The 24,564-nt window shown below is 35.1% G+C and overlaps 1 protein-coding gene across 1 annotated transcript in view; it reads right to left on the reverse strand.

Moving 5' to 3' along the window:
• spen (spen family transcriptional repressor split ends) overlaps positions 1 to 24,564 on the reverse strand; it is a 575,365-nt gene that overhangs the window by 25,202 nt on the left and 525,599 nt on the right. Inside the window, exons 18-19 of the mRNA XM_090382996.1 lie at positions 10,599 to 10,799; positions 3,946 to 4,104 (exon numbers count right to left, since the gene is read on the reverse strand). Coding sequence (XP_090239122.1) covers positions 3,946 to 4,104; positions 10,599 to 10,799 — 360 coding nt within the window. The remainder of the gene's footprint in view (positions 1 to 3,945; positions 4,105 to 10,598; positions 10,800 to 24,564) is intronic.

A 24,564-nucleotide genomic window follows, 5' to 3' on the forward strand; every position in this document is an offset into this window, starting at 1 on the left:
GTATTCTTAATTCCATTATGACGAGACGTGATAGCTTTTCAAACTTTTCATTTCACAATTTATTTTTTACCCCTTTAAATATGATTGAAAATATATCCGCATCTTGGCTAGAAATCACTGTCACGACATGCCTTCTGTATAAACATGTTTTGCCCCATTTGGCAAATGATCCCACTGGTTGTGAATCGCAAGTTCGAACAACTGCCAAAGAATTTTCAACAGAAGAATTGGAGAAAGATTTTCGGGAGATTTACATGGCCTGCGAGGCGATTATGAATGGAGATCTAAACGTTGAACATAGCATCAAGATATGGCAAATTTTACAAGGTGGGATTCGATGCTACAAAGACTTGTATGCCGAGAAAAAGAAGAGACGACTTCACCAGACTTCATAGAAATACCTAAATAAACAATAACGCTTTTTTCTCATCTCTCATGCTGTTACCTTTTCATTAATTAAATTTTTGCAGTATATATTTTTTTTCGAATCCTTTTAATTGGCTATCAAGCACAAATTGTTTATAGGTTTATTATAATTTGTTTATAGACTGTTTCTCTGGTACGCATTCAATTAAAACCCATTATAAGTATACTTAATCAGCATGGTTTCACATAACACAGAATAGTTTTGGTACCAATTATTAGTGCTATGCGGGGCATTGCTGTACAACCTTTTCTGCAATTGATTATGACTTGTGTATGCCTTGAAAAACCAGTCTTTTGGGCTACTTAATTTTCCACTTAGGCAGCATTTGCAAATATGAAATTTGCTGTGTCGATGTTTACAAAAAGCTTAGAGCTAAAAATATTCTAAATTGTAAACATTTAGTGAATCATTACCTCAATCTAATGCTTCAGGTACAAAACTCAGAAAGAATAAAAAAAATCATAAATACAATAAATCATCACTTGTCACTACCGAGTCATTAATTTTGTTCATGAGTAGCAGCACAATACTTCTATGGCCTAGCAGATATCTCAATATCACTGGCATACTGTAAAGTGTGTTTAAACATACTTCTCTTCCTTATGGCTGAGGTCAAATCGCAACCCTGCATAATACTGAATGGTCAATCTGAGAACTAAATTTGCTGATTTTCAGGTGGTCATCCAGACTTGCCCATTTTCTGTTATGCCGAAACAACACAGCCAGAAAATAGCTTGTGTCAGATAATGGATTGCCAGATTTGGGGGGGTTCAACTGTATAGATGTTTAACTGTTGTGGTAAAAATCTTGACATCCTTTCGGCAAGCATATTCAAAACTGAATATGCTTGCCGAAAGGTTAAACAAGAACAATTTTTGGGAGAGGTAGTCTCATTCTAATTTTAAGTAAATATGGTTACAACTTGGAATACTGAACACTGCAGATATCTTTATGCTATAATTTTATTTGAGAATTTCAAAGAAACATTTTGGGGAGAGTCATTAATATTAATTAAAGTTATTACAGTTGTGCCCTTCTTTCAAATAGCTATCTACCCCATCCTCTGCTAATTTTTTTTTAAGGATGAACTATTTGAAACACCCTATGTTTTATCAAATGCTGAAATTTTCCTCCAAAGGGTTTATCAATTTTTCTTATTTTACATTCCTGCAGCTGAGAATAATATAATTCTTAATATACAAGGGCTGTATCAAAAATAACAGGTTTATTTTAAAAACAAGGACATTGGAAATAAGTACCTTGTTACACCAGAAGAATCTACATAAATCCAATGCTGCAAGAGCTTCCAAAATTCCTTTGTGGGAAAGTTTCCCTATTTCATAATCTACACACACACCACTGCCTCTTTGACCATCTCATCATCTTCATAATGCATGCCTCTATTATAATCACCTCAACAGTAAAAACAGTGATAATACTTGGGGGTGGGCAGTGTGTCCATTACTGTCAAGTGAGCACTGTGCAACTAATACTGTCATGTTGAACAACAACTTTTTCAGTGGATGTTGGCATGAGGCACACACTTCTACTTTTCTTGATGCAATTTAAGCTTTCTCTTTTGGAGTTATGTAATACCAATGAAGAACTATACAGGACTGAAGCATTATGAAGATGTTGCAGCTGATTGTAGAGTGTGTGGAAATGGTATAGATTTCAAATCCCAAAGAGGGATTTTGAAATCGATATGATTCTTGAAGTTTACACAAATCTTGTGTGACTACAGAGAAATAGTAAGGTAAGAGTACTGAATTACTGATAGTGTGTTTTGAATGCATGTCATATTACAAAATGCAATAATGTTCTTGTACCACCTTCTTGTAAACTCCTCTAATGTATGTTTCCATCCCAGAATATTTAATAAAAATGTATTTAAAATTATCATCTACTCCTAATTTAAATTAAAATTATCATCCACCCTATTCAAACATCAATTGCAGATTATAAAAAAAGGTGAGTACCATAATAAATTAAGCTATGCTATCATATTAAGTCAATTATAAATGGTATTTTAAGAAATCTACAATTATCGAATTGTCAAAAATGTATTTATAATTTTACATGGATCATTCTGATAATTACATAGAAAAGTGACAGGTGTGCGAAATACTTATTGCCCCTTTTCATTTCATGTAAATTCACTTTTATATAAACATACTCATTACTTTTGGTATGAACTTCATACTTCTCATTTGCAAAAATAAAATACACATTAAATGGACTGCACTGGAAAATATGCATTACAATATATGATTCATCATCATCAGCCATTTTCAATCCACTGCGGGATGAAGGCTTCTCCAGAAACTTTCCAGTTCCTTTTGTTTTGTGCAATGGCCATCCATTTACTACCCACAAACTCTTGAATTTCATCTGTCCATCTCTGTCGTTGTCTTCCAAGTTTTCTTCTAGCTCCTCCTCTTTGTTACCATTCTGTTATTTTCTTGGTTAATCTGTCAACATGTCTTCGAGCTATGTGTACTGCCGAAGACTATTTTAGTTCTTTAGTTTTGATAAGAATGTCTTTTACTTGTGTTTGCTGCCTAATCCATGTGTTTCTCTTCTGATCTAACAGTCTGATTCCCAATATCTTAAGTTCTAGTACATACTGCCTTTTCTCCTCTTCTGTTATCTCAAAGACCTTTGTATTGTTTATTCGAGTCAGATTTTTCCTTTCTTTTCTTACATCTATATAAAGTGTGCATCTTACCATTCTGTGATCACTTCCAACATTTACCTTGTTTAGGACGGTAACATCGTTCACGATATATCTTCTGTTAATGAGGAAGAAGTTGATTTCATTAGTTGTTAATCCATTTGGGCTCTTCCATGTCCACTTGCTGTTCACTCTTTTCTTGAAAAAAAGTGTTCATTACCGACATTCCTCAAGATTCTGCAAATTCAATTCAAGTCTTTCAACAATTCCAAAATTTCCTATAGTTCCCCTTTCTGTGCTGTTTTGTCTCTTTCCAAAATTAGCATTGAAGTCCCTCATAATGATAGTGTAGTGGGTTTTCTGCTCATCTAGAAGATTCTCAATTTCAGTGTGCATTTCTTGAACCTCTTCATCATCATGGCTCAACATTGGTGCATAAATAATTATAACCTTTAACTTGTACCTCTTAGAAATCCTGTCTTGACACCCTTGGTGATGTACTTTTGAATTCCAAAATGTTGTTTTTTATATCTTTATGGACCAGAAAATCAATTCCACCTTCGCTCCTTTCACTGTTTCCATTGGCGTACAGCAGATTTCCACTTGACAAACTTATAAGTATAAAAGTGTATAAATATATGATTACAACACTTAATTATCCTAATCAATAATTTCGCATGTAAAAGGATCTCTCATGCATTGTAATTTAATCTTGCAATACACTACCAGGTATACCTAAGCTTCATTTTTGACTTTTATGCAAACAATAAAATTAAAACTTTATTCACTTCACATTTACAAAGAATTAAACTTGCTATGAACATGTAATATTTAATCAACTTACTTGCTGTGATCCAGGGGCTGCTGCATTAACAATACCAGCAGCTTGTTTCATTTGGAGGTAGTTGATAAATCCATTTCTAAGGTTATTTGATTGTTGTAACACATCCATGTGATCTCGGCCACAAGGCAATGCCAACAACATACAGTGTTCATCCACCATCTGTAAAAACATATAAACTCTTAAGTGTGTGTTGCTAAAATATCAAAGGATAAACTCTTATTCCAGGATTTAAACACTTAAAAATAAGTTTTGTAATTTATGCACTACACTAATCAAATTATATTTCTCACTATGAATCAGAATTTAATGAATCTAAGTACCAGATGAGTATAACTGATTTTCTCACACTCATAACTACATATCCCTTTATTTCAATTATTAAAATTTACATAAAGGTGTAGTTTCATTTTCTACCACTATGTTGTGTGCACACATTGCAGTATTCGTGCAATATATGCACCTGCCATACTGTCTATAGCCAATTACAGACACATACTCAGATGGACTGTTTCTTAAGTAGGCTTTCCCTCTTGAAGAATAGTCTGCTATAAATATGAAAATGGTGTTGAAATGCCTGGTCTTGCAAATATGGTGATCAATCGTAAAAGAACACAAAACAAATGACACTAACTGAGAAGTTCTTGAAGTGACTTCACAAATGTGACTAATCTAAGATACAGCATGTTTGTTATCAATCCAGTGCTTTGAGAATACAAGAATTGTTTATGGAACAATATAGTTCATATTCAAAGAACAATTATGTATGAAAGATGGGTCCCAAAAATCTAACTGTTTATTCTGTTTATAAAATACGGCTATATTAAAGTGTTTATATATAATTCTGACTCACCCTGTACATTTTCATGTGTGGAGTTTCCAGAACATTAAATTAAAACTACATTAAAAGTTCTGTTTTTACTCTGGTATGACGTCTAGCTCAGAGATTTGATAAAAGTGGTATCAGAAAATAAAAGATTTTCGAATTTACTTAGATTTTAGAAAGGATTCTGACACACTCCCATACTGGGGAACAATTAATATGTAAAAAAGACCTTTATAAAGGGATGATTTGATAAAAGTGGTATCAGAAAATAAAAAATTTCGATCTTTCAGATTAGCAAGAAATTCTGTTAAATATGGAATTTACACCGTATGTTTGAATGCTTGTGATATTACATGTGATATAGGTTTGTAATAAGATTAGTCAAGAGTTGTGACAGGCTAAAGAAGATTAGAAAAAGATTTGGCAAAGAGCTACAAGGAAGATAGTAAACAATTCTTTTTGTGTATCAACACTAGAAGGAAAACAACCATAATCCCAATGCACATGAGCAGCAGGTTCAGTACAGATGACCCCCAAGCAGAGGGCTGATGAATTGATCAGGATTTTTGTATCTATATACACACAGAAGAATATATTTTCAAGGGGAGAAGACTGACAGTTCCGCTGTTATTGTTATGTTGTTATTTGGTTTTTAGGAGCATTAGCAACTAAGGCCATATTGCTCCGGGATATGCGGTGGTCATTCCCTGACCTTTCCGCATCCTCCGTATTTGGTGGTGACGGGCTCAAACCCTGGTCTAATCAAGAAGCGTGTGCTACGCACTGCTGCTCCTTCCCCCCTGGCTACGGAGGCACCTACTGACAGTTCCGCATTAAATGAATCTGTGATTAGCAAGTTTAAAGGTGAAGAAAGCACATGAGCATGCTGCTGGTTATCTATCTTGGTACAGCAAAATAAGCAATTAAAGAAGTTACTAAACCCTTATCGGTAATACTGATGGCATCCTTAGACTCAACTGAAATTAAAGAAGATTGGGAAAAAATGGACATGTATCTCTTATACACAAAGGAGTGACTTTGGCAACTACATTCCCCCAAGTCTGACTTCTGAGGAAAATTATGGAATCTATGATTAAGGATGCAATGAAGAGTTACCTTTTTAGTAATATTATAATAAGAGTCACAATATGCTTTTATTTGTCTGAATAATCTGGCAGGATATCATGAGGTAGTTGCAAAGAAACTTGATGCAAGAATATAATTTACTTAGAGTTTAGAAAGGCTTCTGACACACTCCCATACTGTGGAACACTTAATATGTAAAAAAGACCTTTATAATGGGATGAATGTAGAAACCATTTCTACTGGAGAGAATCATAGATCTGATGAATACATTTCTTTAAATAAAGAAATGCACGTGCCATACTGAGATAGTCCTTAGCATTATTCCAGCCACAATTTTTGCTTTTCTGCTGTTACAAAAGTTTATTAAACACAAAATATTAATGAAAGTATGCTATGAATATAAAAAAAAAACACATATAAAAATATTAAAAAAAAATTTTGAATCTGTACTGTAAATTTAGTAAAAATATATTTCTGTTATAAACAGTTTCATTTTTGAAAATCTGACTGATTCAAAATGCATGTATCTATGCCAACCCTTTGCAACAATATCCTCTACATCTATTTCTGTATTAGTTGATTCAGTTTTTAACAAATGTCAACTACTGAGATAGAGAGGTGTGATCTTCTACTCCAATTTTCAAAAGCTAATTTCATACTGCCATCTATCATAAACTGTTTACAGTAAGTTGGAAACACAAATAAGAGGTAGCAGCATGTACAGTACTAAAAAAATTTTTTCTACAAAATATGGCTATTTAAAGTATTTATACATAATTCTGACTCATCCTGTATAATGCTTTCCATGCATGGACTTACCAGAGTATTAAATTAAAATTAAGTTAAAAGTCCTTTCATACTCTGGCACAACCACTTAGTCCACAGAGCCCAGAGTCCATGCACGAAAAACATGATTTACATGAGTACTGCTCAAAGGATTAACATGCGTGAGGATCGATTAATACCTAGAGGTGAATTGGAAGTTTTTTTTTTTTTTTTTTTTTTTTTTTTAATGAAAACCCCAAACTTGTAAAATGATAAGAGAAGTTAACCTCAATATAGAACAAAGACCACTTCCGTATGATACTCTCCAGAAATTAAAATGAAAAAAATCGAAAATCTTACATTAGAGTAACAAATAATTAAAAATAAATTTAACACAATTAAAAAACAATTTAATGCAATTAAAAATAAGAAAATTAATTAAAAGAATTTAATGAAAAAATTACAAAATGATTTTCCTTCCTGAAGCTGACAATGCTTTTCAACCATATGTCGTAATCACAGGAATGAAAATTACCGGTTAGGGGTGAGCATGAAACTTAAATAGGGATTATTTGTCTTTGCGTATGCGCCCACAAATCAAAGATCAGATATGGCCATCGAATATTAACAGAATTCTCGTGTAATTTAATTTCTACGGTTTTTGCAATTAATAGTCGCATATAATTACGTTGGACACTAAGTATTTTGGCCTCGTTAAATAAAAAAGTATGTTTTTCGTTAACAATGCGAAAGACTAATTTGGAAGCTGCTGACGAAGCACAAATTGAGGCCGCATGTTGATTTACACGAAAATTCAGAGGAAAACGCGTAGAACCTTGGCACAACGAGTTGCAATCTCCGCAAGAAATGTTGTATACCAGGTCATTTATTTGTGTTGCGAACGAGGAAAGGAATGAGTGATTTTTCAGTATGGTGTATAGTTTCGACATTGGTCTGGCCACAATTTTAAATTCAGAATCTTTAGGGAATCTGTTAAGCTGTTTATGCTACTGTTCAACATATGGGACAGAAATAAAGTATTTTTTAATATTACTATTGTTGGTTGATGTAGTATTTTTTCATCCTATCCCTAGTTTGTACTCTAATTCGGTTTTTTTTTTTTTTTTAAATGAAAACCTCAAACATGAGAGGTATTAGAACCTATAGTACTTGGTACCATGCTTGGGTTGGAGGTTGAGAAGAAGATATTTGTTGATATTAGACTTGAACTTCTGTAGACTGTACTTTTCAGGAAATACGTACGAAGGAAGGTTGTTCCAGAAAAGGGCAGTTGAATGAATAAATGAGGACGATGAAAAGTTAGTTCTGTGAGTTTGAAGTTGAAGAGTAAATGGATGTTGGCTGGTGGTGGGACGTGTTCGGACTGCTTTGAAAGAGAGAGAGGGGGGGAATTACAAAAGCCAATTCAGAAGAACAGTGCCCATGAAAGTATCTGTAGAAAAGGCATGCAGCAGAAACAGTACGTCTATGAGACAGCGAGTGGAGAGACTGTTAGAGATGAGTCATTAATTAACCTAACTGCCCTCTTCTGAATGGAATCTAGAAGCCTGAGAGAGGTTTTGGGGGCACCACCCCAGATGTGAGAACAATATTCCATAGTAGGGTGGATTTGGGATTTGTACAGAGTGAACAGCTGTTTGGAAGAAAAGTAATGCCAAGAGCGAAAGAGAAAACCAAGTTTTTAAGATGCAGAGGAAGCAATATTTGTAATGTGCTTGTGCCAAGAGAGATTAGAAGTCAGGGTAATCCCCAAAAGAGATATATCAACTTGCCAAGAAATTGGAGTGGCAGATGAATCCTTTTTGTGAGATAAGACAAGACTGAATTTTAGAAGGATTGAAATCAACTAAGTTGTCTATGGCCCCACTGGAGATTTACCTGGGGATCGACATTTAAGGAATTGGTAGCAGATATTCGAGAAGTTGAAGATGATTGAGCTGGGCAAGGTTTCTCAAAATGGAAAGTGGAATGCAATATGCTATCATCGGCAAAACTATGGATAGGATTTCCAGTCAATGGAAGAAGGTCATTAATATACAAGAGGAAAAGAGTGGGGGAAAGAATTGAACCTTGGGGGACACCAGCATTAGTGGAGAAGTTAGAAGACAGAGAGCCATCTACCATCATCCTCAGTGGGCAATCAGAGAGAAAAAAACTGGATAACCAATTACTAAAAACAGTTGGCAAATCATAAGATGGAAGCTTGTTTAGAAGACCTTTATGCCAAACACAATCGAAAGCCTTTGAGATGTCAAGAGCAACTGCTTGTGTTTCACTGAATTTGTCCATAAATGGGTAACATAAGCCAGAATATCACCAGCGGATCGACACTGATGGAATCCATACTGGCGATCGTTGATCAGACAGACGGTTTCTAGGTAGTTTTAAGAGTTGGTGGTTAATTGTTTATTGTAGCAAGGGGATAACCCCTGTTTAAGAATCTGCTGGTTAATATTTGTATTTCTGAGCCCAAAGCAGATTCTGTCGTTGAATATTTATAGGCATTTAGAAATTGATTAAAGATAATCGATCTTTTGTAGGGTGATATCGAACAGGTGATATCTGTTATAATGTAGAAGCATACCGGTGTTTGTAGGTTTTCGATAGATGTTAAATTGGATTTTATTCGAGTCCCGAGTAAGCGTGAATTCACGCTTAACACCAGAATTTTTAATAAAAATTAATGTCACTAGTAGGAACACTGGTAAATTAATGTTAGACATCTACGTCCTCCTAGAGGGAGGACGTAGATGTCTAACATTAATTTATTTTTGGTTTTGGTTTTAGATATGAAACAAACCAAAAATAAATCCATGTGTTTGAAGTGTGTTGTTAGTTGGATTATAATTTTCTGGTTGAATGTTTTTTTTTACTGTTGTGAGTGGACTTGACATTCTGCTTAGCTGATCATGAATAAGCTGAATTCTTATTTTAATTTTTATGTCTTCTTGCCAATCTTTTAGTGATTGTGTTCAGCTAGCACAGCTTGGCATGCAAATACAGCAATCACTAATGAGCCACTAATATGATTTGAAATTTCCGAATACGTTGCTCTTAATTCTGCATATGGACATCATTACTGTCCTAAAAAATCATTGTTACACTAAAAAATAAAGCATAGTTTTATTTTTATAGATTATAAAATTTATAATCACATCAGCATACAAAATTATTGATTTCATTTAATTGTCAACTTTAATTTTAGATCTGATTAAAAGATCTGATAAATTTTAGATCTGATTCGCATATATTATGTGCTTGACTGCAGAAATTCAATGAAGTTTAGAAAAATAGCAAGAGCAAATCTGACTCTCAAATTCTGTAAATTTTTAGAATTTTTTTTTAGAACAAAGTGTATAATGAAAAACTTATTATAAGGCTTTCATTTTAAAACTTTTAAAAATATATTTTGCCTTATAGGCTTAAAAGATATTTCACAGGATATCTCTGTGCATTTATATGCTTATGAATATATCCAATAGCTGTTGTGATGATTTTTAATCCTAGTTTAATGGTTTATAAATTTATAAAAAAAGTTAATTAATTAAACTGCTAATTAAAAATTATACATTATTTTTTTCTTATATCCACTATAGTGTCAAGATAATGAAAACATTAAGAAGTGTCCGATTTTAAATTACTTTATTCCAAACATTTCCACGGTATCGTGGAGGAATCAGATGTGCCAGTCAGTGTGACTTTTAAGGATGTGCCAGCTAGAGGGCTAGCTGTAGGAGACAGCAACAGCTTGTAAAATTTTACTATACTACAAGTTATGTCACTTTTCCCCCCTAAGTTTATTATTATAAATTATATAAATAAAAATTAATTCATATTTTAATTTTTAATATGAAAGTTGTACTATTATTTATAATAATATTTTAGAGTTGAAGCTAAATATATATCTTAAATTGCTATATATATGAATATTTATGTGTATAATTTCCTTAGGACTCACCTGCATCTTCCTTGCCACACCTTCTAATTGTGTCTGTTCTAACCTCATTCTTTGAGCTATCCTAACAGGAGGAGTACCACCTTCTGTCATTGGTGGTAAAGATGCTCGGGCAATACGAGGATTGCCAGAAACAAAATGCATTTGCACAGCTGCCTGATCATTTTTTAAGGCAAGTAATCCTTGCCACATCACAGGGTACCTCTGTAATATGGAAAGTAGCTGTTATAATAAAGTGGACATATACTGAATGCATATTTAGAAAAGTGTTAAGAGGATTAAAATTTCAATGACATTCTTAAAAAACAATACTGGCTGAATCTGGAGAATGTCAAGAGTGAAAGAGGAAAGGTAATAAAATAAAAATTATCAGAGAAGATATTAATAACTCAGAGTACATTAATTTAATACATAAATTTCATGGTCATTAAAATATTACTTTGCTTGATATGAATCAACAGAATTTAAAATCACTCATATGCTAACTTTTATGCAATGAAGAAATTTTCTAACTGTAGATATTTAATACCTTGGAATTCACCTTTATGCAAATTCATTCAACTTTACACACATTCCCTTTAATAAAGACAGCAATACAGTTAATGAAGAAGTTGTACAAGAAGTACTATGAAACATCAGAGAATTATCCATATTCCTTTAAGAAATGAAAGACACATTTCATTTTATGCAGGTTGCAGTATTTAGATTGTTATTATTTCTCTAAAATAATATCTGTATTGCATTTTATTACAGTAAAAATATAGAAATAGTATTTAAGTTAAGGAGGAAACTTAGGAGGCCACTAAGTTCTGTTCAATACTATAATATTAAATACTATTATTATTAAAGACCACATTCAAAATAGCTAAGATTTAGAAAAATGTGACTATTGAATGAGATAAAGGATCTTTCAACTGAATCTATCCATCAGTGAAGATATAATGATTTTATTCAGTTGTGATTATTCAAACAGTTTATATACACATCATTAGCATGAGTGAAGAAAATTCAATAAAAACCTCTCAGTGAAAAATTTTCCAGTGTCTTTTGTTTTTAGCAGACCCTAATACTGTCAGCTTTATCATTGTTTCCGTCTTCAGAATTATTTAATTCTGGTCGTATCAAAACCAAGCATGCCCTAGAAAAAACGACTTTGTTGAGCTCACCTTTCCCCCTCCAGTTTCTTTTTTTCTATAACCCCTGGACCACATTCATGAGTTCCCAATACCCATTCCCCCAATACCTCTATTTACTTCTATCCATTCATTGGTTTGGTTTGGTTTTGGGTTTAGTGCCACAACAGCAATCTAGGTTATAATGTGCCAACCACGATAAATGAGTAGGCATATTAAAAATACAGAAACAAAGGTTAAAATGTTACAGCTACCCGGGAATATTGGTCACTATGTCAAAAAAAAAAATTGTAAAAAAATATGTATAAGAGCAGTCAACACGGTATAAATGATATATAAAATGAAATAAAAGTATATGTTAAAATGATGCAAATAACTTTATCAGTTTTAAATAGTTAAAAACAGCTTACACATGGTCATTGTCAGAGAGTATCTGACTGAGTGTATAGGGCTCAGTCAGATGGTTAAAACCAGTAAAAGATATACGTCGTTCATGTCTAAAACATGGACATTCAGTTAAAATGTGTCTAATAGTTAAAATGATATCACAGTACTCACACATAGGAGGGTCATCAGTCCTCAGCAGAAAAGAGTGCGTCAGATGACTATGTACTATGTGGAAGTGAGCTAGAACAACTTCCTCTCTATGACTCTTGCACAGACTAGACTGCCATCTTTGGATTACAGGCTCAATTTGATACAATTTGTTTGTGGACTGTCCGTGCCATAATTGTTCCCACTGGGTGTGCAATGCATTTCTTATCACTTGCCCGTAGTCTGTATATCGGACTAGTGGGCTGTGACTGGTGGGATTGTGCAGATCTGGCTGCAGTGTCTGCCAGATCAAATCCTCTGATACCGATGTGGCTTGGGATCCAGTAGAAGCGAATATCAAATGTAGATTCACAAAGGGTAAACAACTTCTGCCGAACTCTGGACAGGACTGGATTGGAATTATATCTGATTATGGATAAGGCCTGTAATGTGCTTAATGAATCAGTATAAACCATACACCTTTGATAATTATTACTTTTAATGTGGTCCAAGGCTAGCTCTGTAGCATACAACTCTGCTGTATATATACTGCCCTCCAGAGGAATTTTCTGAGACTGTGCGATCTGGGAAGACAGCAGGGGATCCTACAGATGACTCTGATTTCGAGCCATCAATAAAGACAGACAGGAAGTCAGAATGGTAGATTGATGAGCAGCATAGAGTTGCAGGTAGACAGATAGTGAAGTGCTTGCCTTCCCCCTGATATTAAGGGAAAACTTGCATGGTGAAGAGTGGACATACCGTGGTGGAAAATGTTGCCTTGGTGACTGGGCAACACTGTCTACCTTAATGTGAAGTTCTCTGAGCAGCTCTTGGATGCGAATACCAAAGGAACGGTTGGCAGTCTAATGGGTGTTATAGAGATTTTCTCATAGTGGTTCGAAAATGGATGTCCACATAGGGTTGTCTGGAAGGGATTTCAGTTTAAAAGTATATGTTAGTGACAATTGCTTTCGTTGCAGGGACAGTGGCGGTTTGCCTGCTTCGACGTATAAACTCTGGACTGGGAATGTTCTAAAAGCTCCAGTAGCAACGCAGATGGCTTGATAATGGACTGGGTCTAGCCATCGTAGTGCACTGTTTCTTGTTGATGGGTATACTTGGCACCCATAAACTAATTTAGAAGGGACAAGTGCACGATATAGGCACAGTAAGGTGCAACCATTCTGCTCCCCAATTATTGGACAAAATGGCTTGTAGGAGATTCAATCCTCTTGTGCACTTTGTCTGCAGCTGACGGATATGTGGTAGAAATGTCAACTTATTATCAAATATGAGCCCCAAGAATTTTGTCTGCGGTGCTACTGGAATGATATTTTGTCTGAGCTTGATTTCAGGTTCCGGGTGAAGGTTCCATTTGCGACAAAAGTACCCAGACAGTCTACTGAGAAGAGAATCTGAAACTATTAGCCACTGCCCAAGAGATGATGTGGTCAACTGCGTGTTGCAATTGCCTTTCAATAACCCTCATATTACATGACTGTGGAAAGATGGTAAAGTCATCGACGAAGAGGGCACTGTTTACAGTTCAAGGAAGTTGTTCAGCAATAAAATTAACTTTGATACCAAAAAGCATAACACTCAAAACTGACCCTTGTGGGACTCCCTCTTCTTGGCAAAAAGAGCGAGAGAGAGCGAACGGACCCAACACGAACTTGGAATGAGCGGTTTAATAAAAAGTTTTTAATAAAGAGTGCTAGATTACCCCTAAAGCCAAGATTATAGATATCCTTCAAAATTCCAGATCTCCAAGCCGTATCATATACTTTTTCCATATATATATCAAAGAAAATTGACACCTAGTGCTCACGTTTCAGGAAAGCATCTCAAATGGATGTTTCCAATCTTATTAGATGGTCGGGTGTTGACTTGTTCCTTCGGAAGCGACAACATTGTACTTTGGAAAGAAGATCATTTGCTTCTAAATACCACGTGAGCCATGCATTTACCATCCTTTCCAGGATCTTGCACAGGTAGCTTGTCAGAGCAATAGGACGATAGTTGTTTGGAATTTTTGGATCCTTTCCTGGCTCAGGAAAGAACGATTGCCTTATGCCAGGAGTCCGGACATTGGTCTTCAAGATAGATTCTGTTGTAAAGAAAGAGCAGCTGATCCACAGAATGGGATGAAGGATGTTTAACCATCTCATAATGGATATCATCTGGCCCAAAGGCACCCGCTTTGGACTGAGATAGTGCCACTTTCAGTTCAAGTTCTGTAAATGGTTGGTTGTAGGCCTCACAGTTTTTTGAAGATAACTTCAACAGCAACCTTTCAGTTTTTGTTTCAGGGCCAGGAACTCAGGGGTGTATGATGTTTTGGCAGACACTTTGGCAACTGCCTCCCCTAGAGTGTTCGCAATTGCGGTTGGATCTGCAATTGCGCATTCATTATGTTCTAGGATCAATGTACCATACAACATGTATCTGCCCTTCATTTTCCGGACTTTATCCCAGCTGACTTTTGGTGACGTTTTCTGGGAATAGAAGTGAAGCAGATCCAAGATTCCTTCTGACTCTGATGTAATAGTAATAGAGGCATGTGATGCAAGAAAGCAAGTATATGAGCTTATGTAGCATCAGCCAAAAAAAAAAAAAAAAAAAAAATCACACAACCATTCTCTTTAAATGTTTGTCCAGTTCCTCCTTGAATTTATTTAAGCTATCAACTTCCACAACTACAAATGGAAGTTTGTTCCAGCAATTAACCACCTGCTGGCTAAAGGCAAATTTCCGTACATCTATTCTACAACTGTCTTTCCTCAATTTGAATTTATGCCCCCTTAGGTTTGTAATCTGAGCAAGTGGAAGGATCCCATCAGAATTCAGCATGCTCAACCCATTCAAGGCCTTATACACCTCAATCAGATTACCTTGCAGGTGCCTAGTCTCCAGCCGTTGCACTTTGCAGAACCTAAGTCTCTCTTTGTAAGAGGATCCCTTCATTCCCCTCACCACGTCTAACATAACGTGCATTGGCTCATGCACGTTTGAAGGTTATTAGGTTATTTGTGGTGGGGTAATGGCAAAATATACCCCATGCTTTGTTTTGAGCCTTTCGTACTGCTGTGCAATCTCCATTCCACCATGGTTTTAGAAATTGTGGGAACCGTGTTGAAGTCTTAAGAATTGCAATTGCCACTGCTTGGACGATTCTTTCTGTGATATACATAACTGCTACACTAATTGGCTTCTGGTTGACTGTGGTGGTATTAAACGTTGCCAGATGTCTGAAGGCAATCCAATCAGCATAATCAAGTTTCCACCATGGTATCCTAGATGGGTGGCATTGTCTCCCATGAGAAAGGGTGGATAACATGGGGAAGTGATCGCTACCGTAAATGTTATCATCCACTTCCCATATACAAAGAGGAAGGAGTGACAAGGAGCATATAGATAGATCTATCGCAGTAAATGTACAAGTAGACATGTGGAAGAAGGTGTTAGAACCCACATTTAGGAGAATCAAATCATTGTCTTCAAGCATATGCTTGATAATCTGACCTCTCCTTAGAGCTACCCCAGAGTATTGTGTCCATTAAAATCCCCTAATAGTAAAAAAAAGGGGGTAGCAGTTGTTTAATGAGATCATCAAGGGCATCCTAGGATATGTTATTCCTAGGCGGCAAATATATGGAACAAACAGTTAGGCAGAACCCTACTGTAATAAGAACTGCTACAGCCTCTAAGGAAAACGTAAGTGGTATGGTTGCCCACAAGGATGGTGACTCCTCCATGAGCAGGTCCAATCCCGGCTCTGTCTTTATGCATAATAGAGCAGTTACACAAGTGACGGTCCTCCTTTGCCTTTAAAAAGTCTCCTGTAAGCAAAAACATGTTGGCTCATGCTTACAGAAGAGGAGGAGGAGGGCCTTGATGTTATCACAATTCTGACGGAATACATGGTGATTACACTGTAAAAATTTTTGTATAGCCATTATTTAGATTTTGGTGGTCTGTCTGGTGGATTCTGAAGGGCTGAGGGCTTTATTTTCTCAGTCCTGGATTTTTCTCTCTTTGGAAAGACTGGGCGTTGACCTGTATCCATTTCTTCTTCTTCCGCAAAGAGTTCCAAAACTGAATTGTCAGATACCTCCTTGTCTTCCACATTCATTTTATCTTGTGTTGTCAGTGGCACTTTAGGTTTTTGTGGCTTTTCTTTCCCACTTTATTTCGGTGGTGGTGGAGTGCTAGGAGGTATTGATATTGGAGTGGCAACTGACTAGGTTTTTTGTGCAGGTTTTTGAGAGCTTAATAAATAGCGAGCAATAGTCTATCCATTAATTAACCCACTTTAATAGTTGTTTCAATCTCAGCTCTAAAATCTAAAATACTAATTCCTCAACTAAGCAACATGGCAATGTCTATACATAAATAAAATAACTGTATGATTACATAGTGAACAAGAACTTTGGACTCTACAATCAAAACTGAGAGCAAAATAATAATGGGATTAGAATAAAATAACTGCATGATTACACTGTGAACAAGAGTGCTACACTTAAGTGAAGTAAACTGGCTATTTTCTCGATTGGTTTCTGTTTCTTAAGATTTGCCCCAAATAAACAGCTGCCCCGATTAACCGGTGGCCCAAATAACCGGAATCCACTGTACTTCTGAAAATGTTTATTTATAATACAGATAAAAGCTTAACAAAATATTACACTCTTGAAGATCTCTTTTACAAAAATTCCAAGACTAATATCTCTTGTGAGGAATTTAGACATGAGGTGGCATTTAGTTTTAGTATGTCTTCTCATGCCAAACAATCAGTAAATTGGTTTCTTGGCTTCTCAATGAGATTATATATCATTATCAGGATATATTTAGGATGGACTACACACAGGTGCAAACCATTTTGCTATAATTACTACACATTTTTTGTGCTTTGGGTTTGGTCACACCCCAAAAAATTCCCTCAATTTTGTGGGGTAACTACACTCTCCTTCCTGTGGCCATAACTGGAACGGGGCACCTGTTTACAGACTGCTCAAATATGGAATAGCCCTCACATTCAAATGCAAACAGGAAAAAGCATGAATACAACATAATGTTTTGTATTCATGCTGTTACTTGTTTTATTCAAAGATATTCATGTCCTGAATATAAAAGAGCATTGAAAATAGTACCAACTTTTACAAGCTATGGTTTATACACCTGAATCATAATAGTAATAGTATTTGCCATATAGTGCAAGAAAGACAGTCTTTTGCTACACTGGCAAAAAAATAAAAAAATAAAAAACCCAAGCAGATAAAGAAAATACAAATTGTGCTTCCCTCCTCACACAGATAACTATCCCAGTTGACCTTTGAATTCATCAAACTGTCTGCCTCAACTACCTGCGAGGGCAACTTGTTCCAGGGCGCCTCCGTAGCCAGGTGGGAAGGAGCAGCAGTGCATAGCACATGCTTCTTGATCACCACCAAATACGGAGGATGCGGAAAGGTCAGGGAATGACCACCGCATATCCTGGAACAGTATGGCCTTAGTTGCTAATGCTCATAAAAACCAAAATAACAAACATAACTTGTTCCAGCTATCAATGACTCACTGGTTAAAAGAAAACTTCCCACAATCTAATCTAAACCTCAAGCCCTGCAATTTGAATTTATGACCCCTAGGTCTGGAATTCTTTAGAACAGTGAGAATTTCACCTTCATTTATTTTACTAATCCCTCTCAGAGCCTTATAAACCTCAATCAGGTCACCGCTGAGGTGCTCGGTTGCCAAGCTCTATAGCCCACATAAATTGGAGTCTTTCCTCATATGATTGTCCTTCTGCCGATCTCACCATTAAAGTTGCCTGTCTTTCTACCCTTTCAAGAAGCTCGGTGTTTTTTTTTTTTTGAGATGAGGTTTCCATACTTGAATACAGCATTCCAAATATGGTCTTACAATTGCCTTATACAGTGGGACTATGACATTCCTATCTCTACGGGGTAACCTTCAATAAATCATCGATAAGACACCATGGGCTTTCCTGGCTTCCTGTTTACACTGTTCAGAAAACTTCAAATCTGCCCATATTGTAACTCCCTTTTCCCAGATCCATTTCCTCCTCCACTGTTTTTAATTCAACTCCACCAAGTGTATAATTTATTTATGGGTTGCTATTCCCCAAGTTCTGAAGGAGCGGGAGTGCAAAAGCACATGCTCTTTGAGTAGACTGGGGTTCAAGCCCTTGACTGCTAAATATGGTTAATCTGCCAACCTGCACTGGACCAGCGTATTAGATTATGGTCCATTTCCCTCAACATGAATTTTTGAGGAGGCTTCCATCCTGCAGTGGATTGATAATGGCTGCAGTTTACTTTTTCTTTTTTTTTTATTCCCCAAGTAGCAACATTTGCATGCATTTAGCAGCATTACAACATAGCTGCCACTTCTCTGAAGACTGTTCAAGTCATCCTGAAGGAGTGCTGCTTGGCACTGATCATTAACAGCTCTGCCAATCTTTATGTCATCTGAAAATTTTAACATCATGCCTTCTATCCCTTCATCGACGTCATTTATGAAAATGAGAAACGACACAGGTCCAAGAACTGATCCTTGAGGGACTTCACTCCTGACGTTATACCAATTGGAAGAATATTCATTAATCACAACCCTCTGTCTTTTGTCCAGCAGCCACCCAGCAATCTAACTTAGAATCTTATCAGTAATTACAACCTGTTCAAGCTTATACAGTCCTCTACTTCTATTGAAATTAAACTGTAGTATCAAAATGTTGCCAAAAAAATAAAAAAATAAAAAACCCAAGCAGATAAAGAAAATACAAATTGTGCTTCCCTCCTCACACAGATAACTATCCCAGTTGACCTTTGAATTCATCAAACTGTCTGCCTCAACTACCTGCGAGGGCAACTTGTTTCATCACAGATGAAACTATATGTAGTAGCTGATGGAATCTTACATATCATATAAGAAGAATCTGTTGATAGGATCTTTGTTCAACAGTGCTATTCACAAGGTATAGTGACTGGATATTACACTACATCTAGGGTTATACAGCCTAATCATAATGATCTCATGCTTTTATTATCTTAAATAAAGACCTATATGACTGTTATTTTGGGAATGTGTTCAACATGACACTTGTGTTCTGATACAGACCACTTTGAAATGTTTGCATCATTTCAATTTATTATTCTCTATCATGGTATCTAGAACCACTTCTTCAATATTTGGAACATGTTATTAGTTTATTTTCTGCTACCAGATTCATAATTTGTGGAGATTTAAACTCTAAATCACCTTCTTGGAACATTGTTATCACAGATTCTCATGGTCATGCCCTCACATAACTTATATCTCAACACAGACGCTCTCTCATCAATACACCTGATATACCTTTTCACTTTTTCTAATCTTTGAGAACAGTATAGTTGTTACCATTGCTTCTTCATCACCCCTTTTTGTTCTTCGGATGTGTGTATACTGGCTGGACCACATCAGATCACAGATCTGATGTGGTCCAGCCAGTATACACACATCCGAACCAGCATGGAGATTTTAAAATCTCCATGCTGGTTCCATTTTATCAGTCATATCCACATGATTTAACTAAGTACTCAATAAAGAAATTAACTAGGCAAATTCAACTCTACTAATCCTTATGGAACTTACAGACAATAATGTTCACACATATATATGATAACTTAAAGCCCTAGCAGTTTGTTGCTAATGTAAAAAATTTGCTTATTAAAGTGGCCTGCATTTTGACCAGGGGGAAATAAAAAAAGCAACCTATTCACTCCCCCTACTGGTGGAATAGGAATTTAATGCTTGCTAGCTAATTATATGTCTGTCCATTAGCACATGGGAACCACAACAGAAGTAAAGAAACATGGTCACAAAATGAAGTTAATAGACTTGAAGCTTTATAGAAAAAAACTGAAAAAAGAATATGCAAAAAGCTATTTTTAAAAGTAAAGTGGAAACATGGCCAAAAATTGTTAATGCTACTGGCAACAGAGACCCTTGGGTAACTTAAATAAAAAATTTCAAAAAATAAGCTAACACACAAACTACCTACAATAATGTGGTAACAAATAATTAACTTTGGAGAATGTTGTAAATAACATTCTTAATACACTCTTTCCTAGATGATACTGCCTTAGATTTACCCATTTATCAGCATATCTGGAAACTAAATTATAAGACAGCTTTAACATGTCAGTAGTTGCAGCGATTTTGTAACACCATCAGTTACATGAATGACTATTGTCCTCCAACTTAAAAATTCATTTTTGCACTTGCGGATTGCTTTTTTCATTTTATTCTCATAATAGGTGTTCTTGATAATTTATTTAGAGATACGATATATAGCTTAACAGTTTCTGAGAAGAAAAGCACTATTATAAATACTGAATCATCTGATGCTCAACACCAATACAAAATGTTAGTATTTCATTTATGTTGAACAAGAAATGAAGGTTTTGGTTTCTAGTATTGTTATTTCTAAATAAAGATGGCTATCACTATGGTGTGCAGGCAAATTGAAATGGAAAATAGTGAAAATCTAAGCACTCCAAGTGTGTGTGTGTGTGTGTGCGTGTGCGCGCGAGAGAGAGAGAGAGAAAGAGAGATCCGCAATTTCTTGAAGTTATTAGATAATTTTCATATGTTTTATGCAACTTCCTGTACCACTTATTCGGTAAATGAATTGCTGTCCTCTGGAACCAATCTTTTCCCTCCAATTTCTCTTTTCTGTAACTCGTGGCAGTGTTCCAGACTGAAGACAGCTGACCCACTTGCTACCCTCACTACTTGAATGCCCTTATTTATTTCATAATCTACACATTCATTAATCTACTCCAACAGTTATGTTTCACTCTTAGCACTAAATCACCTACACTAATTCTTTTAAAATGCAAAATGGCAAGATCTACTTACACATAAATAAAATAACTCACAAGAGCTATTATAATAACTCTCAAAATAACTCAATAGGAACGTTGGACTCTAGAATCAAAACTGATATTGAAATAATAACAAGACTGAAATAAAACAGTTGCATGAACAAGAATGCTACATTTTGAAACAGAAATTGCAGCAAAAGTGGTTAGTCACATAGATTATTATCCTCCAATCAATCTTCTCTCAGATTACTTAGCGTTCTGAGCTAGTTCTATCTCAACTTGCACAGAAACCATGGATTAGCTAGTTCTATCTCAACTTGCACAGAAACCATGAATTAGCTAGTTCTATCTCAATTTGCCCAGAAACCATGGATTAGGCCAGGGGCCATCAAACTACAGCCCACAGGCTGGATCTAGCCTGCAAAAGAATTTTATCCAGCTCACGGATATTTCAATTAGACTGTAAAAATTAATGTTTACATTAGAACACAATAAATTTTATGAAAAACACATTTTACAGATTATTTTAATATTAGTCCAGGGATGAATAGCTTAGTCTTGTTAGATATTAATTCTGTTATTTCCACTCAAAGCTATTCTTTGAAACATAGTTAAAATAATAGGTTAATCTTGACCCTGTCATTAAATAGCAATAGGCATTAGAGATAGTAATTAGGGATTTCCTAATCCCTTGCCAGCCTGCACACCAACCCTTATGTTCAAAGTATGGGAGCAAAGGTCACCGTAGGCTTCCACTACACGAGAATCCTAGATCCAGGATAAAATCTGGCACCAGCAGCACGGTCTGATGATTGGTATCAGTAAGATCCTGAACCAGCCTGCACATGAACCCTAATGTTCAGTGTATGGGAGCAAAGGTTACCCCTGGCTTCTACCATATAAGAACCCCAAATCCAGGATAAAAATATGACACTATCCTATTGGTTAATGGAGTTAAATCCCTTTGCTATAAATTAATTGCTGGTAGCCTGTATGCACATAAAGTTTCTGGTAGCATCAGCAAGAGGAGGCTGTCGGCAGGTATGAATTTAATCTCTTTGTTCTCCTTACATAAATCTCCTTACATTTCCTGTTTTCCATTGTAACAGCAATTCAAAACTCAATACTTTAGAATCATAATTTGTAAATTGTAATATTGGTAATTGCAATTGTATTATTGGTAACTGTAACTGTAATATCCTAAAATATCCAAATTTGTAGCCCTTTATCAGACCACATCAGGGTCTGATGACCATGATGTGGTCTATGTGGTCTGATGATGGATATCGGTAAGATACCCGAAACTTCACCTTATTAAACTATATTATAATTAATAATATAGTATTAAATTATAGTAATGTAGTTTATTAGGCAAACAGCCTAATAAACTATATTATTAATTCCATGTGATATACGACTGATATGAATATAATAATAACCTTTCTGTTAATATATTTCATAAAATTTTAAGACATGTCAGTGCTTACATCAATATTCACGAGTATTTTTTTTATTCCAACGACCCCATAAAAATCATGTCGAATTTGATATAAAAAAAAAAAAGAAAAGTTGATGCTGAGTGTCACGTTTTTAATGAGCAGTGGCCAATTAATTGCTTTTTTTGGACTGCTCAACGATACTTGCACGTGTCTTATTTGCAATGAAGCCTTGTCAGTGTTCAAGGAATATAATGTGAAACTTCACAACACCACAAAACATGCCTCAAATTACAATAAATTTCAAGGAGCTTTACGGCAGAACAAACTCCAAGAATTAACCCAAACTTTTTAACGTCAACAACAGAAGATCAGAAGTTTTACTCATAGAAATTTATCTGCAGTTAGAGCTAGTTTTAAAGCCTCCCAAATCATTGTCAAAGAAGGAAGGGCCTTTAGGGATGGAGAATTTGTAAAGCGAATTTGTTTGGCAATTGCAGAAGAAGAAGTATGTCCTGAGAAAGTAAAGAATTTTGCATCTGTAAGTTTATCTTCATCAACTGTAATGAGAAGAATGAAAGATTTAGGAGCTGACGTTCAAAATCAACTCGTAGAAAAAGTTTGTGAATTCACATATTTTTCAATAGCAATTGATGAGAGTGAAGATACAAGTCATACAGTTCAATTACTAATTTCTATCTGAGGTGTAAATCAAAATTTTGCAGTAACTGAAGAGCTAGATGATTAAAAGCTTGAAAGATACAACAACAGATGAAAATATATTTTAGAGTGTGTCAGAAGCAATTGATGGCCTCAAATTGAATTGGGATTTGCTATCAGTGGTTATGACAGATGGCACTAAAAATATGGTCAGTACTAAAATTGGGTTCATTGGGTCAGCTTCATAAATATCTTGGGAGTAAAAATATTAAAAAACCAATGAAATTTCATTGTATAATTCACCAGCAGTCTTTGGTCTTTGTGCAGAAAATTTTTGGGCATAGATTCAGTCATGTCAACTGTAATATCAACAGTAAATTTTATTCGCAAGACTGATCTGAAACGTCGGCAATTAAAAAATTTTCTTGAAACAATTAGGCGGAATATGGTGATTTGTTGTACCACACTGAAGTACGATGGTTGAGTCGCGGTAACATGTTGAGGTGATTTTTTTGAACTTAGGATTGAAATAGATCTATTTATGAACAAAAAATTGAAATCTGTTCCAGAACTGACAGATCTCAAATGGTTGTGGAACCTTGCCTTTGTAACAGATATATGTGAACACTTGAATTTTCTTAATATGAAACTACAAAAACGAGACAAACTTGTCAATGAATTCTATTATAATGTCAAAGCATTTGAAACAAAACTGGAGTTATTTAAAAGTCAACTACTTCGGAATAATTTTTCACATTTTCCATGTTGCAATAATTTATCTAAAAATATGCCTAGTTGTAATTTTTCCACTGAAAATTTTGTTCAAAATGTTAGTTTGTTGCAGAAAAATTTTGCAGCTAGATTTTCTGATTTTAAAAATAATTCAAAGGTGTTTGAACTTTTACAAAATCCGTTTCATGTACCCGTCAACGATGTTGATGAGAATTTACAATTAGAGTTGATAGATATTCAATCTAATGATGCACTGAAGACAATATTTACAATGAAAATCTAATTCAATTTTATTCAGCATTATCTCAGTCAGATTATCCAAAAATTAAAATTAAATAAAAATAAAAATAAAAATTATTTGTTTATATCAGGATCAAACAAGCAGTGCACAGAATACAGGACAACACATTCCTTTGTATTACAAAATGAAAATAAAATTTTAAAAAAAGTTTAGTTGTGAACATTTAATATTTTAAAGTATGTATTGCATATAACTTATACTGACAAACATAACTGGATACTTCAAAGCAGTATCAAGTAGTATTTTATTCATACAATATTTAATTGTATGAATAAAATATTCCTCTAT

Source organism: Mastigoproctus giganteus, chromosome 10 (genome assembly GCF_048544385.1).
Source record: "Mastigoproctus giganteus isolate SK-2022 chromosome 10, ASM4854438v1, whole genome shotgun sequence".
Classification (NCBI taxonomy): Eukaryota; Metazoa; Arthropoda; class Arachnida; order Uropygi; family Thelyphonidae; genus Mastigoproctus; species Mastigoproctus giganteus.